Consider the following 23,619-nt stretch of genomic DNA (forward strand, 5'->3'; position numbering starts at 1 on the left):
CAAATGCAGATTTACAACTTGAAATGGAATATGTATCTTTTAGAAAGGCTGGGAAAAATACCACTTCAGGTTTAGCCCAAGAGCCTAAACGAGCTTGAGTAAAGGTAATGCGGCTGAATGCAACTCACCAGAGAGAGGTGTGGCACAGGCTTTTTAGTCCAGCAAGTTCAGAATGGGTGAAAACTGCAATGATTGTAACTTATACGCAGTCAAGGATGAAAGAGTTTCTGAAAGCATTGTTAGAGCTAAGATGAAGAAGGGTGGGTTTTGTGAATGGCTCAAGGGACAATCCTAGCTGGGCTTGGCTTGATGCAGCAGTGACTCTGTTGAATCCTGAACCACGGAGCAGGTTTTTGAACAAACACTGGTGACAGTGGCAATAGTGCAGTCATGAACTTCACAGCCAAAGTGCAGAGGTTGACATACAGCTCTGCTGTGTTTTGCTTGGCCACTAGACAGCTGCTTTTCCCTTTGGTAGTTGATGGTTTAACCTGTGCTGATTTATTGTGTGCTTTGTTTTCTTTAGCTTTTTCTTTGAAAGCTTAACAAAGTAATTTTTGCCTTAGGTTCGCTGTGACTTTTTAAAAAAGAACACAGCCTGAGCATTGACAAAATCATCTTTGCTTTGCTATGTGCCTGTTTATGCTTCTGAACACAAATTGTCTTCTAATATTTTTGACGTTTTGGTCACTAGAGAGGCAGAAAAGCAATTTCTAAGATGCCTATGGGCCAGAAGACATGCATTACAGCAGAGGGGAAAGAATCTGTTAGTTGCTGAAATATAAAACAAATTGGATGAACAGCTGCTGACACTTGTCAGTCAAATAGTTGATAGCATTTTCAGTCTCCATGCCACATGCTTTTAAGTAAGTCTGTCAAAAAAAGGATATTTTCGCTGGACTTCCCTGTAAATATGAGAGAAGTTTTGGCCTGATCTATCATTTAAAATTTTGCTGGCAGAGGAATGAAATTTTCCTCTTTCCCCAAAACTGATTGACATAACTGTACTGGCAGATTCTTCATCTAGGTGCAGTTGTACTGGCAGAAAGTCCTTTGACTGTTGGAGCTTGTTCTGTCACAGCAATGGGTAGAAGTGAACCAGCAGCAGCTCTTTGCATTCCTTGTCTGGCTTTGCCAACGCTCCCATCCGTCCACAAGCCCTTTCAGGTGCTGCCTGAGCTTTACTCTGCAGGAGCCTGAGCCCTGCCCAAACTGTAGTCTGTGGCCAGGAGGGCTTTAAACCCAGATTGATGGTTTTCAGACAAAACCAAACCATTTTGGATCCGACATTTCTGCAGGATTAACAGAAGGTGGTACGTCCTGCTCCCAGCACCACGGTACAGAACCCAACCCAGGGCTGGGCTGCCAGCACCCACGTAACCATGTGCAGGGTTAAAGACAGTGGGGATCAGGATGCAGAGCTCTCCTTTGCTCAGCCACAGGCTGCAGGCTCTGGAGTGGGAGGTTAAATCCTGCTTTGCAGCACTGCTTGTACGTGAGATCTTCTCCCCGCTCCCACTGAAGTATGTAACTTGAAGCTCATCGTTTGGGTCCAAACTCCTTAAAAGTAGCGAGCTGGCTAATGCTTCCTCATTCTGGATGTGTAGCCAAGCCTCTGGGTTGTTTTGGAATCTCTTTATGGATGCTTTATTGGGATTTGAGGACATGCAAAAAGCTGTCACAGGCCATAGGGTCACTGCTCATGACAGAGGAACTCAGTCGAGGGTGTCCATCACCGCCGTTCCAGGGAAGTACCGATGTGCGTTAGCGATGTGCAGCCAAGGAGCATCTCCTGAAGGCTGCGCCCACACTCTCATTCAAAAAACTGAGCAGGGCTCACTATTTTGAAAGGTGGCAGGTGGAAGTGGGTTGTGTTTTTACCCAATAAATATTTTGTGGTTAAAAAAAAAAAAAAAAAAAGGAAAAAAAAAGGAGCCACTTGCAGAGCAGAATCAAGCTGTTTCTCTAGCTCTGCTCTGCCTGCCTGAGAGCGGAGCTACAAATCTGGGTGTCCCTCAGTGCTCTTTGCTACTAGCCTGGTGGCCACCCCAGTAAGGCTTTCCAAGTGCCTCCTCTTGCAGCTCTTGTCCTTCACATAAATTTTTGGGACAGCTGAAGGACAGGATGAAGGGGGCACTAGCACACACGTGTGCATCATCAGTATGTGTGTGGGTCTCAAGTGGATCTCAACCCCCTAGAAAGAAGGGACCAGATGTTTGTTCATTGCTTTATGTCTTGTGAGACTTATCAAGCAAGTCCTGTGAGTGCTTCAAAGCGGGCTTGAAGGCTCCAAACATAATGAGGTCAAGATATAGATGGTTTTTGTATGCATCCCAGTGATGGACCTGCAGAGACACCTGAGCTTGTTTTGATAGACTCTGTATGACTCAAACACTTATTCCCTCTGAGGATTTAGGACCAAGTAGTTGCACAGATGGAGGGTGGGTAAGAAGGGGGGAAAGCTTCCTATGTCAGTACCCCAAAGCCATATTCCTGCCTAAGTCCTCAGAGGTGGCTTTCCTGGCAATGCTTCCCTCTATCAGCAGCATGGAGCGAGACAAAAATCAAGAAGGGGTCTGCTGGGCTACAGTGAAGAGTCCAAAACTTGTCTGTCCTCATGTATCAAATGGCTTCTCAACACATCAGTGGTGCTAAATGTGCATGTCCACTGCCCACTCCTGAAGTGAAGCCCCTGTTAATGCCCCTGTTCCCAGGGGGTGGTGTGTGCAGGACACCAGGGGAAGGTGGGTGCTGAATGTGTAGGGTGTGGCCATCCAGGTGGGTCTGCAGAGCACCTCCACAGTCAGGTGCTAAACTCTGTCATAGAGGGGAGGGACCCAAACATCCAGCACTGCAGGTGAATATGCTCCAGGCTCTGTAATTATCTCAGCCCAGTTTGGGAGTCAGCACTCCCTTCACAGGCAGTTCCAGAGGCCCCAGTCTCCTCCCATACATCCAGGTTGTGTCTCATGGCTTTTGGACAGTGGAAGTTGGTTTAATGGTTCATTATGTCAATCAGGCTTGTCCAGGTAGGAAGCTTTTCCAACGTTTGTCTTTCTTTTATTTGTGGGTGATGAATATTTGTCCTGGTTCCCCAGGCTGGCAATAGGATGTTGTGCTTGGGTGTAAAAGACACCAGCTTTTCTGCTTCTCTCTCAATTCACTGAGACCTGGGCAAGCAGGAAGCATTTCTTGTTTGAACTGGCTGATGGGAGGGAGGGAGGGACTGCAAAATCTCTTAGAAAACTCAACCTGTTATAAGTTAGTTTAAGAATTTAGACAACTCAGTTCCAATTAAAAGTTGATAAATTTATTAAGCAAGCGATAATAAAGCAAACAGCGCTGGGTGGTCGGGGGGGCCAGCGCCCCGCCCGAGACACACAAAACTTGTTTGAAAACCGGGCTTTTTGTACCCTCTCGATATCAGTTGTTGAATATTCATTCATTGTCCGTTTGTTGCCTTAAAAGGTAATTCCCCTGCTTTGGAGGTGGGTGTTACCTTTTGGTTGGTTGTAATTTATTTCCCCTGGGCTTGTACAGGGGGGGTCTTGCATCATCCCCACACTGAGGGCCTTTCTCTATATCCACATGGTACAGAGAAATGTATTTTTATTTATAATTTGTTCCCTGTTCCCGGCCGCAAAAGATTCCCTGGTGTTAGGTCCAGACAGGACCTTTCACCTTACAGACTCCACGGTACGCCTAGAAGTTAGTAAATATACAGAAATAGTTTTTTTGTTAGTACCCCCCTTTTATTTTAATTTGCTTGGAATAAAAATTGGTGCCTTTACTTATCACAATCCTAACAGAGAATCACAGAGAGGTTTGTGTTGGAAGGGATGTTAGAGATCATCTTGTTCTAACCCCCCTACAATGGGCAGGGACTCCAGATTGCTCAAAGCCTCATCCAACCTGGCCTTGAAAACTTCCAGGGATGGGGCATTCACAATTATTCTGGGCAACCACTTCAAGTGTGTTTCCATTAAACACGTTTTCCATCAAACCAGGCTGTTATTTAATTTCATCTCAGGGTCTGCCCCTGCCCTGCGTGTGTAAGTGCTGCTGCGATTGGCTGCTTTGGGAGAAATTAAAATACAAAATGAGGCCTTTTGGAGGAAGGTAGGTGTTGGGCAAGGCTGATGGCCATATAAAAACAGGGGCTGAACAAGGACAGATCATCAGTTAGATATCCAGGGACAAATCATAGGATGTAGAGTGCAGATAACGATGGACACAGCTGTGGTGGGGATTGCAGAAATGCCCTTGTACCTGGGGAAGAGGCAGTGTAGTCCCACCCTGACCTTGGGGAGCAAATCAGAAAACCATCTTCTTAATTAATAAACTAAAAAACACCCATGAGAAAAGAAAATTCCTTTATTCTGAGAGGTGGGGGCTCTTACATCTCAGCTTGTTTTGTTTTGTTTTTTTTCTAAGGCAGACATAAAAAGACTCCATAATTTATTATTAGGACATCTGAATAGTTATTTATTGAGAAGCCACAGTTCTCACACTTTTACAACTGTCGGCTTGTATAAGGCAAAAAAAGCAAAATGGATCACTATTTTACACAGAAAGTAAAAGCTCTGGAGGAGGGACTGATGGACATGCAGTTACTGGTCAAAATGCAATGTACATGACATATATAAAAACCATTGTGAAACAGAGGAATTGTAAATTATGGTTACAATCTACTGAAATAAATATTCAATATATTATTATAAACACATTTGTATAGTCTAAGATTGTAATTAAAGTTGTCTTTGTACATACACGGTTATTTGAAATTTAAACAAAAATGTAACATTTAGAGGAGCAAATGTCAACATAAAACAACTGCTTTGGACTTGTAATGTGGCATGATATATCCATAATGATAGGATTAATCTGGTGTGGCAATTAGAATGACTAATCCTCTGGGATGTAGCCTCTATGGAGTTAACTGCATATTGGAGGGAAGAGCCTGGTACATTAACAAGGATGCAGAATGATTCAAACGGCTGTCTGGGTTTGTTTGTTTTCTGGTTTTTAAATGAACAGAAAGAACAAAAAATCATTTGTAATTGCCTGGTTCTTCATTTAAAAACAAAGCTGTTTTTTTATTAATTTTAAGCAGTTGGCATCCACAGAAGAGAAACAAAGAAATGAAAGGACTCGAGTCACTCATCTTCACAACAATTTACCATCAATGTATATACAGTACATTAATGAAGCATTGTTTAAACTTTAATAACAGGGACACACCTAGCATGTTTTCTATGTAGTTTTTCCATTAACAGTATTAAACAATGGTGCTCCATATTGCTTATGAACATACAGATATGAAATTAGGAAACTGACGAATCAAAGAGAGGTGCTAATCTTATTACCACACAGCTAACATGGCATTTGTATTGGTAAACTTCTCATGGGCATTGAGAGCTGACATAAAAATTCCTAATGTGGCTAACTGAGTTACAGACGAGGTACATGCACGGATACCAGGCAACCCCCAGCCTCCCTAGTCGTCCTCTTCATCTTCCTCATCGCTGTCCTTCATGGTGATCCCCTGGAGCCCTCCGCCTTCGCTGACCGACGCCGTGGCCTCTTCTACCGTCAGCCGGTTCCGGATCGTCTCGTAGGTTTTGCTGTTCAAGGTGGAGTCCAGCACGCCTTGCAATCGGAAATCCCGGTATGTTTTCTAAAGCAGGGAGAGGCACCAGAGGAAGGAGACAACAGGGAGAGGTCAGGGCTGACACCGGCTCCCCTGCTTTGCCTCAGGGGCCAGGCTGTGCCCCTGCGGCAGGGGCTTGGGGCCACTAACGGAAGAGGCTGAGATGCCAGGGAAATCCCAGCCCCAGGGACATTTTGCATCGCCCCAGACAGTGCAGAGGCCACAGAGACATCTCTGCTGGCCACCACTTTGCCATGGCAGAGGTTCCTTTAGGGTGCCTTGGGCAAAAAAAATAACAGCCCTGCGACTCCAGCCCTGCCTCTGTGGGCTTGCGGGGTGGCCGGGCTGGGTGGCTTCAAAGCAGGGAAAGCACGCGGGGCTGCTCAGGGCAGCTTTGCATAGGGGAGGCTCGAGTCTAAAGAGACATCAAAGCAAGAGGTAAGGGCTCTGCTCCAGCTAACTTCCCTTGCTCCTGGCTGCGTTCATCCTGCCTGTAAAGTCAGTTATTTTCCCTCATGCAGCAGAACGCTTATCGCCCGTAACCGCAGACGTGATTACACGTTCCCGGAATGCTCCGTATTAAACAATCCTACCTACAGTATAGGGATTAAATAAACTAAGTCCAGGACACTGGAGGATATTACTGAAGTATAAATATAAGCACACGGCACGTGTTTCTTAAATCTCTCTTTCTCCACCTCAAATTGGAGTTGCAATTCCATGGTTCCCGTATTTCCCTTGTTTTTATAATTAACTTCTCTCATTTGAATTTATGTTTATAAACTTTTCGACTCTGTGAGATAAAAACTCTGGTCTCATTGTTCATTTAATTCTGCTCTGTGCTCTGTATGGAAACTATTTACTGTTCTGCTATTTCAGAAAGTCCTTGGGTTTGTTGTAGCTGCTTCTGAATGTAATATTGGTATAAATAAAGCACAAGGAAGAAAGCTTTCCTCAGCTAGCTGACAAGTAGAAATAATTTGTCTGTGCCTGTTGTTTTCAGTTATGAAAAGCACATTTAATACATCTCAGTTTTAATTTATTCATGCCTTCAATGTGTTCACTGCACACAAGACCATAAACATTATAAAATACTAGACCAAAAAGCATTTGATAGAACCTAAAATGATCAAAAATATATTTACCCCCTTCTGTGATCTTATTATTTCATGTAAACCACTGTGATTTCACACTGAAATAATTATCATTAGTCCAAGGCATGCACACACACATATACACATACACGTGCCCTTATGGAAAAAAAATGCTACTTTCAGGGTACGTTATCTCACCTTTGTGATCTCTTAGAGTTGATTATATACAGTCATTGTAAAAGAAACAACTTCAATTAACTATGAGAACAATCTCATTTGAATTCTGACAATAATCACAAGCCATAGTTGGGCTTAAATGTTTCTAGTAAAACAGTGTTAAAAACTTTTGCATTGATTTAACCCATTTTAACAGCAGAGTTCATGGGTGTGATCAGTGGGTTTGGCCCCCAAAAAGGCAAATTTCAGTGCACTTACTTTACAGGTAGGGTCAAATAGCATGAGAGTTTCTTTTTTTTTTTTTTTTTTTTTTTTTTTTTTTTTTTTTTTTTTTTTTTTTTTTTTTTTTTTTTTTTTAATGCAAGGAGTTACTTCCGTTTTACCTGCACACCTGTATTTTGGATCGCTGTGCATTTTAATTTCCTGTTTACCCTGTGCTACAAGCCATAGACGCAACTATTTTAATTTTTTTAAAGAATTTTAATGAAGGGCTCAATTTATTTGTGGGTGACAGTCTGCCTAAGACAACATGCCACACACCCAGGCACGCACACACGCTCCTCCCAGCAGCAAGGGGGAAACACATGGGATGGTTACCTTTACTATCCTAATGAGAGTTTTCAGTTGGTAGATGTGGAGCTGCAGGTCCATGCGGTCTGTCAGCCAGGTGCAGACGACATTCATCGAGCTGGTGTACCATTGCTGCAAGAGAGACAGGACTTCTCCAGCAACCACGGCAGGGCTGCCCCCAGCACCCCCTCACACCAGCCTTCCCCTGTGCCAGCCTGCTCGTGGGGTGCCACACGCCAGGAGGGGAGACAGGCATCTGCTTTTGCACAGAATTTCCATGCATGAGCTTTTAAATTTTACTCATATCAGCAACAGACTTAATAGGAGACCACCAATAATGCTGCAAGGTTTTGTAATCTGATTTTGCCATTGATGGCACTTGCCAGCGGTGGTGTGCGTTTGGCTCAAGCCACGTTTTAACCTGTTTACCCCCACTGTGAGAGCACAATCCTGCCTTTAAGTGTGTCAGTCCCACACTCAGGCTACTTACCATCTTCAAATTCAACCACAATCAGCCACGGGGCGAGTCTTGTTCCCTGAGGGTGAGCAGAGGGGAGGCTCGTGTGGGGCAAGGTTTGGCTGGGGGGGCAGAATGCTGGTGTGAGCACCTACGGGTGCCTGTCCAGGCTGTGTGGGAAATGCTTTGGTTTCACCCTCACAATTATGAAAAATGGAAAAGCAGCAAAGAAATGAGCTTGTTTCAAGCTGCTGAACTCACAGGGCCCCTCCAGGGGCTGAAAATTTTGCTGCTTGTCTGTGAGAAAGGCTTGCAGCAGTGTGGCAGCAGCCTGCCGTTCCTGCAGCGCAGGGAGTCTCCGATGGGCTGTGGATCAGCGCCCTGCTCACGCAGGGCTGACATGGCACGTCTGATGCCACATAGCCGAGCAGCGAGCCCTTGAGAGAAGGAAAAGCAGGGGCTGGGAGTGGGGGTAAATCACAAAAACCTCCCCATGGCTCTCAGCGCAAGGGTTGGTTACAAAAAGGGCTGCAGACAGAAACCCATCACGCCTCTGTATGCACAGTTGCACCCTTCTCATGCTCTCTCTTACACACAGAGATCAAAACCTGTACTGCAGACCAGCTGCAATTAATCTAGAAACAGTTAAAAATACTAAAGAACCCCCACCAGACCAGTTAATGAAAATCCTGATGGAGCACCATCCAGGTTAGTGTGGGATGCAGCTCCTTCCCAATGAGCCTGAAACATTGCAACAAATTACTGCCTCCCTCACGGCACCTTCAGGTGGGGGTCTCTGACACAGAAACATGCTCTCATTCCACTCCAGCTGTTGGAGACAACTGAACATGCTGTAATTGTGATTTGTTACCCTCCACCCTTCAACACTGGCGCCCACAAGCTGGCATGAGGCTCACCAAAGCAAACAAACGAGTCTAAGCTAAACCAGCCCAGCATCACAGAAATGTGGGCTCAATGCACATCACTGGACTGTATGGTAACACACGTGGGAGCTGCCACCCTTCACCAGGAATAGGGAGCAGAGGTTAGACGTGCTGCACAGGGAAGAGTTTTCTCCCTGACTTCAACAAAGATGTTCCCGTACTTCTATTTCTACACCAGGAGGAAATAAAGAGGTGGAAGAGTCATCAAACAAATGGCATGTGGTGACCTCTTGCTCAATGCTTACACCTTGTGCAACCTGTGGCAGTGATTCTGCTGACCCTGCATCTCCAGGATGGAAAGTTGGCGAGAGCTTGGATGAAACTAATGGAGGCTGGCAAGCAGGTGTGAGTCTGACCAGCAGAGGAGACATGAAGATCTGGTGGGGCCTCATACCTTTCAATCCCTCAGTCTACTCTGAGGGGTCAAAGCATCCCTGGATATCCCCAGAGAACCCTCAGTGTTTCAACCCAGGACAGCCAGCAGTCAACTGGTGGTGGCACAGAGCGACTGCTGCCACTGGGGGATCTTCCTGAGGAGCCTTGAAATGCTGCAGGTCCACGTGGGCAAAACAGAGAAATCGTTAACGCTCGTAATGCTGCTTTTCTGCCATCAGTGTGCTTAACTGAGTCATGCTCTTGGGTGACACTAGCTGTGATCTGGGGCTATGCTGGCACATGGATGCCCAGGTCACCGAAACGCCTCCTTCTGCCACCTCTTTAAATCAAAACCCACAGGGGAACGGAGCGACCGTATGCTACACGTGCACGCCCTCACCCTTCCGCTGCCGCCTCCCGTCTTCCACACAACGATCTGCCGGGTGTTTATGTCACCTTCCTCATGAGATGAGACGTCCCCAGCAGGGGCAGGTCCTGCCATTTCTGTCTGTCCCACGCCACACACGCCCACACAGCTGTGCAGATCCCAAACAGAAATTATAACCTCTGCCCTGGGGTTATGGCAAGGTGGCTTTGCTGCTATTGAGACCTTCAGAGTAAGCAAAACATTTCTCTGTGTTCCTGGTAGGCACTTCAGCATGCTGGATTCTGGGGAGATGCAAACTCCTCGGAGCCAAATCTGAATCACACCCTTCTCCTCTTGAGCACTGGCTGACAAGGGCTCAGCCAGGCACATTGCTCGGCTGCATGAAAGGAACTCTCTTTTCTCAAAGCCAAGTTACTCCAAAGACTTTATGAGAAAAAGACAAAGTCTAATTCATTGATCTTGATACACAAAACCGTCACGTCACTTCATAGAGCACACACCAACTGCTGAATTTAAGCCCTGCATATTCATAAAAATAAGTTAGCCCATAAATTAAATGTTCCCTTTAGCTATCACTAGTGTTGATGTGCTATAAGACGCACAAGCCCTCTGATTCATGACTAACCTACCAAAGAAGATAACATTTGCATATGATTATGTTATTAAAAAAAACAAAAACAAAGCCAAATGCTCCTAAACAGAAACGTGATCATCTCAGACAAAAGAGCACAGAGTGGTCCTGTGGGGACACTGGCCACCTCACTCTTCCTGGGGGAGTCTGTCATTCCCTCAAGAGCACTTGAGGGTACATGCCAGGGACACAGGGTCCCTTGAGGATCCAGCTCCAGCCTTATGGCTTGTCCCCATAGATGAGATTCAGAGGTCACAGCCCAAATACTGAACTTTGGGGCTTTGCCATGTGGCTGCAATGCATTTCAGGCACATTTCTGGAGCCCCAGCACAGCTGTGGCATGGGCACACCAAAGCAAATTGTATAAATATGTTTTCTGAGAACTCCTCACACCTGGCTGTAAAGAACAAGCAGACCTCATTGATGGTTATGGACCAAACTCCACATTACTGGTGCAAACTGGCATCCCTGTCTGTCACCTGGAAGAAAACACACTCAGTCTGGGGGCACAGCACGAGGAAAGGCTGTGGAGGCTGCGTCCTGGTGAATGCATGGTGGATACCACACATCCACCAGGATGTCAGCAGGGAAGGGAGCAGGTCTCTGGCAGAAGCAAGCCACAGCCCCCACTGCCTGCTGCTGCACACCATGACCCAGCTCACAGCAGAGGAAATGCAGATGCTCTTTGGGTGCTCTCAGAGCCCAGGCACAGCAAGCAGATATGCAGTTGCATGGCCAGGAATTCAGTCCCTCTTTCAAGTTAGTTTTCCAGTTCCCCTTCTGTATGTCACAGTGACCCTCATTGTTGGGTGCTAGCCTGGGTAGATCAGATAGGCAGTCGGCTGGCTGGAATGCTCCAGGATGGGCATTGGAGGAGCTGCAGCATGCCAAGGGGTAGATTTCCATGACTGCCCCTCCAACACCCCAACCAGCTCAAGCAATAAGCTTCATTGTTCCCATCTTTTTTTTTCTTTTTTTTTTTGAATGCAAAAGCATGATCAATAAGTTGCTGAAATAGCAAGTTTGTCTCTGAATACATAAATTTCAAAAATTGATATGAATAAATCTGCAACTAACACACAGAGTGTGGCACATTTCATCAAAAATCAGCCCTATGCTGGGTTCCTGCGCTTTCTGGGAGGTGGTGTCATTACACATACCCAGGAACATCTGCAAACCCCCGTCTTCTTTGGTGTGAGCTGAATGGAAGCATGACCTCCTGTTCCTTGCCATGAACCTTGAGTTCACACTCATATTTTACATGTTACAGGAAGCCACAGCTCACTCCAGGGGTGCTGCAAACAGAATCTCGTAAGCCAGATGCAACACTGCTTCTTAAGGCACCTGAAGGAGCTGTATTCTTCATTCAAAAGCTTACATACTAGTAGCTTCAGGTCACTTCAGCTTTTGTAAAGAGTGGGACAAAACCAGGAATGCTTATAGGGCTGGGTTGTCAGCAGGGTAGCAGAGGGATTACAAGGAACCTGTGACTCTGCCTCTTTCTGCCTTTACTGGTAGTTTTTTTGTGTGTGAACAAGTGCCATACAACAGATTGAGGCTGGTATAAAGGCCTGGGACTGTGCAAGAGCACCCCGCTGAGCCTCAGCTGTGCTTGCAATTAGCAATAGGCATGAAATGATTATTGTTGTGGTGGCTGATGGCAATCTGAAGTGACAAGTTTTATGGGGGAAGTTGTAGTAGGGATGTTCAGCAAGTTTCTGCAAACCATTAATCGAAGGCTGCAGCACAGTTTAGTCAAAGCTATTTTATGTCATTCCAAAGGTCTCCCAAGGATGCTGAAAGAATATTTTTCTTCTCTCAGTGCCTTGGAATGGAGTTTTTCTAGGTCAGGGATTCTTTACTGCCCTATTTAGTGTCAAAAATACCCATTTGCCTCAAATTAGCAGAAAGCTTGTAGTTAAGGGCTAGAGATTAGGCATACAAAATTACTCAGCAGGTGACTGCTGGGTGGATTTGGGGGTTGAGAAGTCTTTAAAACTGACTACAAGACATTATATACTTCTGACAAAAGAACATAGTAATCCTACCTGCTTGCTTTAACCACTGTTGTTTGTCTATTATTATGTGCTTTAATGCTCATAAGAGCAAAACTACTGGTGATACTACTCAATTACCATAGTAACTCTCCCCTATGACCTCTCATTTCAGTACTCGCTTTCCAACCAGAACCAATCCAAGCAGGGCAAATCTTTTTAAAACTGTGACACACACTGCACAAGGAGGCTCCGAACGCCGGCTGGCTCCCTCTCTTTGTCCGGGACACCGGCTTGTTTTGAAATGCTGAAAGGCAGCTTTGAAATGAACCCTTGAATTCAAGGTGTTTCAAAGATGAGGGACTGGATGCTGAGCGGCCGCCTCCGCAGCATCCCCGAGTTGGCCAGCGTGGAGTGAGGGGACCACAGAGGTGGGAAGGGAGAGAGGAAGAGGCTGAATGTGAGTCTTACTTCCCAATAGAAAACTGAGCCTGCTCTCAGGCAACAGCCCTCACTCAAAGTGACTTGATCAGCCAGGGAAAAATAAAAAAAAAATAAAAAATTACCAACTCTGCTTCTGGCATTTGTGTCCCATCCAATGGGTCAGAAGCTCAGCTGGTGGAAGGCACAGTGGGGCTGTGCTGATTTACAACTGCTGACAGTAGGTGACAGCCCACAGAGCTGTGCCCATCCCCATCCTGGGCGGCTCTGAGATCAAACTGGGTCTTTGGTGGTGTCACACGCATCCATGGCAGCCACCCTCCCTTGGCAGGTGTCCTCTCCACAGGGAAGGTGGGGATGCAGCCACAGCAGCACAGGGATGCCTTGTCTGGGAACCAGCCTTATGCACACAGCTGCCAGCATTGTGGGAAGACTTGCTTGGAGAAGGGGAGCAGAGCCTGGGTGCTGCCTGCACTCCTCCCTTCGCCCCTGGAGTGTCCTGTAAGCACAGCCAGCTTTGTACACCAGATTTGGCTGTAGCCCAAAGGCCAGGCTGCTCCGTGGCAGTCATGGAAGGATCACTCTTGTCCCTTCAGTCTTCTGTGGCCACCAAAGTGCTCCTCTGCACCTTCCCCAATGTTTCTTTCACTGCTGATCCCAGACAGTTCCAAAAACTTAGTAAAGATGGCAAACATGAAGCATAGAGATCAGTGTAGTTCCTATTCTTGTCTACCAAAAATAGAGATGTTCCCAGAAGTCTGAATGTACATGGCAGCATCAGAGATCCCAGTTTGAGAGCCTCCTACAAAGGCCAGTTCTGACAGAGTGCTGGGTGTGGATAAAAAGTGGTGGGATGGAGTATGTGTCTCTTGCCCTGCTGCCAGCCAGTGCTACTGAAGCCTCTGCCAGGCTGCCAGAGCCGAGTCTCAGCTATTTCTCAGGCTGTTCTGGAAACCTGGGTTTTGTCTTGCTGCAAAAGATGTGCAGTCCCCCAGGCTGACCCACAGCCAGGAGAGAGGGGGAAGAGCAGGGACAGGGCCTTAGTGACACAAATGTATCTGAAAAGCTTAAGATACGTGGTGGTGGCCCGGGGAGTAGGACATGGCAGAGCCGAGGTGGGCGAAGAGCCACTGGCCCTCAGGCACACACGTCGTTCTGGTCCCCAGTGTTGATAAGACAGGGATGCCTTCTACCACACCATGAAGAAGGAAGAGGCATATCTCTCCCATGAAAGCATAAGTTTTCTGGATGGCAAGCAGACAGCTATCCATACAACAAACCACACCCCACACATTCATCATCTTTTCTTCCCACTACTCAACAAAATCCATCCTCTGCTCTGGATATTACTACTCAGAGCCCTGCTGATGGACTTCCCTTCCTCTGCCCTTCACCAGGGACCAAAGAGCCACCCAAAGGCAGCTCAGCATTTGGAGCTACAAGCCCTCCTCCAGCACAGAGGGCCAAACCTGCAGTGGGCTCAGGGCTGAACCCCCAGGCAAAGAGCATCTGGCTCGGTTGTGTCCCGGCTGCAGCCATGGGTGGCATCAATTATGACCCAGCAACTCTTTGGATTTACACCTGCCAAGGATTTGGACCATTCCCCCAAGCCGGGCAGGGGCCAAGGCTCAGGGGACTGAGCGCACTGTGAGTGCCGGGGTTTTCCAGAAGCGGAGAAATCGGTGTGATATTGCCCACGTTACAGAAATGAAGTTTAGTGGCTGAGGCTCTTGGAGCACAGAGCTAGCCATAAAATAAGCAATGAGTTAATATCGCAGGCATTGATCAGCTAGTCTTACAATTAATGCTTCCAATAAAAAAAAAAAAGCTCCCCCTTTTATTCAACAGAATAAGAAATTAAACACTTGTGGGCTCATTCTAAAGAATGAATGAAATTGAATAAGCTACCTAGCACTTGAGATTCCCAGCGAGTGCTTGAATAGAGCAAACCTCCTGAGTTGAATGGATTGCCTTTTGGGACCAATTTGTCTCTTTTCACTCTTTATTCCTCCTTTTTTGCTGACAGATGTACAAAGGCGGAACTGCGCTGTGCAGCTTAGCTACATGCACCCACAGCAGCTGTCACTTTTGTCGAGCAAGTTAATCAAGCAAATGCCACCATATCCCACTTTCTATAAGGAACAACATGTTATAGACAGTAGTCTTGGGAGACAGGGAGGGAGGGAGAGAGACTTTATTTTAACTTCGAGTAGCTGGTATTTTTTTTTTCCCCCTCTGTGTGTAAAAAAAAAAAAAAAAAAAAAAAAAAAAAAAAAAAAAAGGAAAAAGAAGCAGCCAAACCTGGTAGCACAAGCTGACACTTTTGTTTTCCCATAGAACAAATATTTAATATGATTTTAACTCTGTACTAGAAGAAGAGCTGTCCGGTTTTAATTAAATTTAAGGACTTAGGGGAACACGGTTAAAAAAGAAATAGAAGCTTTTTGTTTGCGTTAACGCTTGTTGATAATAATATATTGATTGTCAATTGCTAAGCCCAAAAGATTAGTGTAGTAAATACTATTATCTGAATGCCACAAGTGAAGTGCTAGCTTCCCGTCCCTGCTTTTCCCTTTGTGAGGCACTTTGAATCACTGGTTGTTATTTATACATTTTCTTTGATAAAACCAACTTGTGTGGCTGATTTTTTTTTTTTTAAACCCTGCCTCATTAAGTGCATAATAGCATTTACGTGTGGGGCTTTCTGCTTTTTAGCCTTTCAAGCTTAAGCTTATATTCCTCTCTCACAACCATGTTTCAAAACTTGGGATGTTCACAAACAATTGGATACGCACCAATATTGTATATATCAGATGCTCTCTTGCTATTGCCAAAGACTAGAAAATAACAGAACCTTATCCACAAAGAGTAAATAAATAGTTATCGTCCTGCTACGCCGCCGCATGCCAGATAATAACGCTGTCCGGTCATTAGGCAGCTTTTCTATTGCACATAATTCTTTAAGTTAGGTATGCAAAAGCTAACATCAAAAGCAGGTCTGTCAGTGTAGCTCTACGGAGCACGCAAGGGCAGAGCAAAGGGAGGGCTTCAGGCAGCCCTCAGTTTGCTGTTAGAAAAGTAACTCCCCCCCCAAAAATTCACACCCTTAAAAAAAAAAAAAGTATCTTTCAGAAAATAAATCTAAGTTTTGGTAACAGATTGCAGAGTGCTAATTTAACTTCTCTGCAGGGTCTTCGGGCTGGTGTGTTCAGGAACAGTGTGCACAAATCCCGCAGTATTTGGGATCTGTGACCTCTTTGCCGAACCATGGACTCCACGCCTGCACCTCGCCCGTACGGGTGTGCTTGGAAGGGCTCTGGGTGAGCTGTCCTCACAGCAGGCAACATGACCTTCATTTTCCGAATTAAACCTCTCTAGGAAAGTCCACATTAAATTCTAGAGATCTGGCAAAGCGCTAGCAATTTGATAAAAATCCCCTGAAACCCCAGGGCTTCTTTTTTTTTTTTTTTAAATAAAATTTATGATTTTATTCTATCAAAGCCTCGTGGATCTGTTTGGAGTCTCCCAAGTCACACTTGAACTGAGCTATTCCTGAAGTAAACGGCTGCAGGTTTTTTTCCTGGGATTTTTTTTTTACCACTATAATGCTATCACTGCAAGCACACACAGCGTGTTCTTACACATCCACCCCAGAGCTGTGATTTCTGGATGCCTTTTACTCTATTTTATATTCCTTAACCACGAATTTTCATTCTTGTTGACAATGTAGCTATACAAGGAGGTTACAAAGTCAGAGCCTTGATATTAAAATTATTTGTATTATTATTTAATAAAGTCACAATCCCAAAGTTGCCTAATAGGGTTAAGCTGCTAGCCAGAGCAACTCATCACCTGTCTAGGATGCAAATGGCATCACCGAATTACATTATTTTTTTTTTCCCCCTCTTCCCAAAAATAAACCCCAAAACAACTTCAAATCGCGTAAGAGCTCTGCCTTCCAGCAGGGAAGAGCATCCAGAGCGAAGGCAGCAGCGCAGACCCCGGCGTGTGGAGGTGCCGCACGCTTTTTGCAGTACATATGGCACCTGAGATCACCCACTGTTTGGGGATCTCGGCATCAGGGTGTGCTCAGCCTGCTGCGTCACCCTTAATTGGCTGGAAGTTGGACCCAGCGGGGCTTGGCAGGTCGGTGCCACAGGTGTTAATGGGAGGGAGGCACAGGGGTCCCAGCGGGCACACTGTGTGCTGGTGGAATCACACAAATCCCCTGCCCTCCAAAGGGGCACAGCCCATCCTGCACGCTCCTCGCTGCAGATCTCTCTCTGCTCTTAAACCCAAAATAAATTTTATTTCTTTTTGGAGAGGACAAGGAGGATCGGCATCTTTTGTGTCCGTGGGGCCAAGGTCCCCAGCAAACACACAGGCCCAGGAAGCTCATCCCTAACACCCCCCGCTCTCGGTGCTGCACAAACCTGTAACACCCACACATGTTCTGCGCAGCTGCAACTCCACCTGCCGTGGTGGGTGCAGGTTTGTTTACACCAACCCTCAGTGGCTTTGCAAGTGATCCACGTGCTCTCATCACACCAGCAAAGGCTTCCCATGGCAGGCACACAGCCAGGGAGGGACCTGCAATGGTACTGCTCCTTCACTGGGGGAGGAACAAATCTGCTACTGGGGTTATGATGTCTTGAACTTATTCAGGGGTTCCTGAGCTGTACGTCAGTGTGGTCTGCTCTGATAGCCAGACACCAAAGTCTCTGCCTAGCCAAGAGCCACACACTCACACCCCTGGCAGAGGTGATGGGTGGATGTACCAACGAGTCCCTGAGCCTTTTCCTCAGGGAAGGATCTCATGGGAACAGTTACTGCAATGCTGGCTCCCTGCCTCCTACAGCTGGGGATGCCCTGGTCTCAGCCAGGTTTGCTGTGAGCAAACACACTCAAGCTGAGCAAGGCAGACCCCCTGAGCCACTCGCTGGTCAGGGCTGGATGGAGGGCAGCAGGCAGACAAACCTGCGAGGGAGGCCCACGTGCAAACAGTTATTGATCCACGGCAGGGTGCAGGAGGGATGTGGGAGCCAATGCTCACAGTGATCTGGGAAGGAAGCCCACTGTCATTGGCTCTGGCAGCACCTCCAATTTCTCTCTCATCCACAGTGTCCTCAAACCAGGGACACCACATACTTAAACCTGCTAGGTTTGCAGGCTGAGCACCTCAGCGGCTGCCTCCTTTCCCGTCTGAGACTAGACAGCCCCAATCCTGTTTACACACTGAGTTATACATCTCCAGAAAATGTTGTCTGTCCTGGCTATGTGTACCCCTGCGCTGGAAGACTCTGCCTTTCCAGGCTGTGCTGGCACGGAGCATCCCGTGTCCCTGCACACACAGGGCTGAGTCCTTAGCACCTGGGTACACCTCAAGTGGGCTCTGGGTGCCAGGCTCTCTCCTCTTCACTGCAGATACAGCTCAGTAAAGTGCACAGCACTCACTGGGAACTGCCAAATTAAACCCAAAAAGCCCTGCTGCTTTGCAGGATTTTGCAGACCTCGCTTTTCCTAAATGAAAGAGCCTCTGCATAAAAACCTCTGAAGGCGCGCACACACAAAACCACTCCTGTATGGATGCTTGTTCTGAAATACTTTTTTTAACCTATAAAATATTCTCTGCTTATTTCCATTTTTCAAAAAAGAAATGAAGCTGTCATGTTAAAATCTGAGTTTCTATATAAAGCAGCCTAGTAAAATACAATATCCACACAAAGTGCTGCTATTTTTCTGTCTCGATTCCAGGGCCCTGTTAGTGCAAGGCAGCAACGGCAGAACTGGCTGCAGAGTTGCTCAGTAAGATGCAATACAGCAATGCATGCTAGGGAATACTTCCATTACACTTGTTACTAGCTTGAACTGGAAGCTGTCAAGAAGTGGGACCTGATAAACTTTAGCCTCTTTCATAGCCTTCATATTAAAAAAAAAGAGTAGTTTTGGGCTACCTGGATACCTGGATCCTGAGTGCAGGAGGGAGCAGCTCCCCTGGCATCATTCCTGGGGTTACACACCGGATGCAGCGAGTTCCCTGCCCGAGTCCTGCTAAGCATTTTTGAATGCTGATATCATACATCCAGGGCGAGGTTTAAGGGAGCACTGGGAAAGGAAAGAGCTGCAGATCAAGAGAAACGAAGTGACCTGGGACGGCTAATCTGGCACGCACCGCTGGCTGGCGCAGGCAGCGGCAGCAATTGTGTGGGGCTGGGCTGCAGGGGGAGAAAAGGAAAAGAGGGATTGAAGGCGCTGCTGGAAATCAGATAATTCGTCATTGTCCGCGCAGGGGCCGTTGGCTCACCCCTGTGCGCACCGCGAGTTTCTTTGGGCAAAGGCCCTTTGCGGAGCCCAGAGGGAGGGAGCAAAGCCGCCGGCAGCGGGGGCTCGGCCGTGCCCCGCGGGCTGCAGGGTCAGCCCTGCACACCTGCGCCCATCCCGGATCCCGGCCCTTCCCACGCCCCTCGCACCCCCAGACGCAGCTGGGACCTGCATGGGCTGGGGTTCATGGGCAACAGCACCTCCTCCAGGCTCTCCTCCCCGATGACCCTAAGGATTGGGTCCAGTTAGCAACAGCTTCCTAAAGGAAGCTGGAAGGCAGCTCCAGCTCGGAGGGCACTGTGTAACTCTTACACAGTTATAAATGTGCAGAGAGCTCCTGGAGGGAGCAGAGAGGCTGCTCAGATAAAGGCTTTCTCTGCATGGAGGATGTCATGCTCCCTCTTCCCCAAAACCTCCTCAGCCACTCATGTCTACCAGGAAATAAAATGATCTTTCACTCAGGGCTGGCCCCAAAACACAAATCTCTGACGCTCAAAAGCACGGTGCGGATGATGTTAGCAAGCCTCTGCTGACCTTAACGTAACAGAGCAATCAGTCTGCCTTCTTAGAATGATTAATGGAAAATCTCCTCTGGAAAAGAAATCAAATTAACTGTCTTCAACCAAATGTCTACTGGAACATGAAAAGCTGTTCTGATAAAGACATTTAGGAGGGAAAAAAACCCCTTACAAGCATGTAAAATCCAGTGACAGATCTAGGACTTATTTTATTAAGACTCTCCCTAAAATAAATTAAATGGAGCCTACTTAGATGAGCACTTCAGAAAAGAAGCCTTGCTGAGGGGAAGCCAGGGAGGCAGGAGGCCACATACCAGTGCATGCTTGAAGCCGTGAGAAGTTCACGGACGGGAGTATAACAGGATGAGGAGCAGTGTCCACGCTAAGCTCCTCTCTCTGCTCCTCTGAAGCTCCAAGAGGGCACATGGGGAGAAAAAGAGGCTGCAGAAGGACAGTGCATTCTATGCCCCCTCAGAACAAGGATAATTTGCCCCCTAGAAGATACACTGATAACTGCCATCATAATTTTATTTTTTTTTCCTAGCAAAGGTCCCTGCTGTTGAATCAGTTCCAGGTTTGGGTCCGATCCCTGCCGAGCCAGCCAAGGGCAGCGAAAGCTGCGTGGCTCTGGCTCCTCCAAAGATGCACAGGGAGGGAAAAGCAAGCTGCACTTCCTCGAGATCAATCTGCCTAATTGTCTTCATTTCACAACTCACTCGGGAAGGGGGGAGAGGGGAAAAAAAAAAAAAAGCAAAAAACAAGGCAGAAGAAATAGCTCCGTGGAGGCCATATCAGGATGGGAGTGGGAGAGAGTTAGTGCCCTAATGAGCAGTCTTGCTGTGTAGGAGGGAAACAGGTTGTTGTCTGTCTAAGAGAGAGCGGTGAGTGCGGCTACAAGCAGATACGAGATGGGAGCCCGGCGCACAGCCTGATATCCGTTCTTCCCCTGATCCTGCAACCCGTCCTCCTGTGAGTAATTCTAACTCACACTGAGTAGCTCCACTGACTCACGACCAGGCTTTTGAGTTCGAGGAGGAGAAGGGAGGGTGAGAAGGGCTCTCTTCTGGCATTTGATTGTGCCACGCAAGGCTTGTGCTCCAGCAAGAAATGCCATGATCCTGCAAGCATGCCTTGAAGGAGCTGCCAAAATTCAAGTGGGTAACCCTGCTGAGGGTAAAAGCTTTGATTTTAAGACTAAGCTAATGCTTCAGTGTCTGCAGAGGACTTGCTGAGTTAAATGATCTAGCTGTGTTTTGTATTTTTTCAGTATACTCAGGTGTGATACCAGGCTCCAAATTTGCAGGTACTGAAACATATGCTGAGCTGCCTGTGGATCCTGCAGTAAACCAGTGACAAGTACTCACTCAGGCTCCTGGAAATTTGTATAAGAATTCTGCTGAAGTCTGAGACTCACACAATGTTATTACTCATTATCTCTGATATTGAGAAGTCAGTTACCAGCAAGGGCTTTGAAAACATTAGGCCAGTCCTGCACTGTATCCTCACGCCCTGCACTCCTGCTGGGCTCCTGGCTGAGGGAAGGAAATCCATCAAAATCCACCAGATGCAACATCAGCCTTGGCATATCACTGGAACTTCCTAAAAACCCAACTGAGCTGACCCTGAGGGACGGGACTTGGTGCCAGAGTCTCAGCCAAGGGCTCGAGCCTTCCCAGAAGGTGGTGGGAAGGAGATGTTGGCTCCTCTAAGTGATGAGCCATGGATTCTCCTTTGCAGATGGAAGTGGACCTGAGGTGACTGTTCCTCTGCACCGAGGACAGCACAGGGCAGAACAATCCCTGGTCTCCCCACTGCCCTCCCTGCTACACCTGCCGGACCCTGCTGATCCCACCCTGCCATCAAGACTAAAAGCTGGCTCCGTCTTGCAGGGAAGAACGAGCTCGCTCCTCATTTCAGGAGAAAAGACTCCGTCTGGTATCCCGGCTGTGACACAGACCGAGGGAGCTGAACACTCACAGTGACAGTGAAGTGGTAGAACTGCCTTCTGCAAAAAGCACGGTGACTGCTGCCACCTCGGCGGGCTGTATCACTGCGTGATTAAGTTCTTACCAGACTTTTTGGTAAAGGCAACCTTCCTGATCTGATAACTGCCAAGGACAAGCCAAATACGCGGGGTCAATCTATGCACACTTAATCCCCAGAAGGCAGATTAAGTGTATAATTGACCCATATAATCCATGTATCATCTCCAGTGAAATGTTTTTTATGTCCGGTTTAGGCAGACATGAGGCCCATAAGACAGCGATCAGAGACACAGAATTACCATTGCAGTGGATTTCATCAAAGTTAGAGATGGCTTTTTAATCACTGATCTCAGAGACTGCTAGATTTAAGCAGATGAACTAGCACTAAGCACATCTGTTTTAATCCTTATCTTCTACTCAGGCTGGTGTCTTCAAGAAGTACAAGGAGGAAAAAAATAAATTAATTTTTTTTTTTTAGGTCCTCTCAATCTTAGGAGCTTCTCTTGGTGTTTTGATCTCTCATATCAAAAGCATGTTTTTGTTGTTTTTTTTTTTTTTTTCCCAGTAAGATATTGAATTAATCATCAGAGACAAAAATGCCATCTGCGCTATTTAGGGACTGCATCAGGATGCTGGAATTCTCAGGATCTCGGGGAGCTCACTCAGCGTTCAGGAGCCTTTTGTGTACGTGCTACCCGGCGTGGCTGGGGAGGAAATAGTCTCCCTATGTTTTACATTAGTTTTTACCAGTTTATGAGGAAGAAAGGTTGCACATTCACACAGCCTACTAGTCAATCACAGGCTTTCTGGATCACATATGTTCTGACGGGCTGAACCCTATACTGTGAGCATCTAAGGGTATGTGTAAAGATATATACACAAGCACAGATCTATAAGTAACTCCCACCAAAGGGCACAACCTTTACAAGTAAAACTCCCACTGTTTTCAGACAAAATTACAGATGTATAAACTCTGATCCTATGAAATTCCTATGAGTGACCTGAGACAAAGGGGGCCTGAATTTTGCACGATTGGTCAGAAGACTCAAGATCACTCTAAAGATATTTTCCCATGTTCAAGATACACCCACCTGCTTCTGCCTCATTGTTCCTATAAACAGTGCCATTCTGCACATCAAATCTGCCTCCTTTCTGGGGAGAAAGTGTTAAAATTTTACTTTCTATCAGGCACTACACAGAGTTTGTGATCCTTCTGCATTGTGTACAAAGTATCACAGGGTTTAAATCCTGAAGCACAGGAACGGGGGGAGGGGATGCTACGATGCTATTCTGAAACTCTTCTGTTACCATTGCTCTCTACCAAGGGGCCTTATTACAGTGTTTTAGCTTTAAATGTTATCAAATTAGTGAGCCAGGCCAAGTAAATAAGTCATGTTACTCTGCAGTAAACAGCACTGCCAAAAAGCTAGTTAGGTTTTGATTACCAGCAGAACTCCACGATCAATCTGTTCATTCATTGATCCCAAGAATAGATTTTTAAAATTAAGACCACTCTATTTCGGGGAACCCACCCTAACTAATTTGCACAATTAAGAGGATTACCAGATAGACCACACAGAAATATGACAATCATCTTCCACAAACACCAGTATCTCCCAAAGAGCAGAGCCCTGTTCTGCAGGTGCGAGCAGGGCAGGAGGTGCAGGGGAAGAGAGATGGTTTCTGAGCTAAGAAATCACAGCAAATGCCAAGAAAAGGAATAGTAACCCAGCTTCTGTGGGTAGATAACACACTCTGCAGCCTCTACTCCCAGGAGGAAACAAAGGGGGAATAAATGGAAGCACAAGGCAGGATTGCAGAGAAGTGTGGGGATTAGAAGTATCCTTGGAGAGCTCAAACCCCACAGAACATGTGATAGACAACCTTGCCCTGCGCACCTCTGCTCCTGCACTGCTCTGGACTGCGCAAAAAGGGGGTGTAGCCCCATCCTACAAGTGTCTCTATGTGACCCCACTGGGCACAGAGGACCTGCCTGCAGGAAGGTTTAAGCTGTTTACTGCCACTGCTGCACCTATCATCATACAACACCCTAAACTAGACTGAGCTTTGGCTG

The 23,619-nt window shown here is 46.7% G+C and overlaps 1 protein-coding gene across 30 annotated transcripts in view; it reads right to left on the reverse strand.

Moving 5' to 3' along the window:
• Window positions 1-4,356: 4,356 nt before the first annotated feature.
• Window positions 4,357-23,619, reverse strand: part of CADPS (calcium dependent secretion activator) — a 213,897-nt gene continuing 194,634 nt past the window's right edge. For all 30 annotated transcript variants that reach the window (XM_027882337.1, XM_027882335.1, XM_027882329.1 and 27 more), the window contains 2 exons: window positions 7,519-7,623; window positions 4,357-5,677 (listed from right to left, as the gene is read on the reverse strand). In XM_027882337.1, coding sequence (XP_027738138.1) covers window positions 5,498-5,677; window positions 7,519-7,623 — 285 coding nt within the window. In that variant the 3' untranslated portion in view covers window positions 4,357-5,497. The remainder of the gene's footprint in view (window positions 5,678-7,518; window positions 7,624-23,619) is intronic.

This window comes from Empidonax traillii, unplaced genomic scaffold (genome assembly GCF_003031625.1).
Source record: "Empidonax traillii isolate 1590-97213 ecotype Southwest subspecies unplaced genomic scaffold, ASM303162v1 scaffold104:size2570737, whole genome shotgun sequence".
NCBI classification, from domain to species: Eukaryota; Metazoa; Chordata; class Aves; order Passeriformes; family Tyrannidae; genus Empidonax; species Empidonax traillii.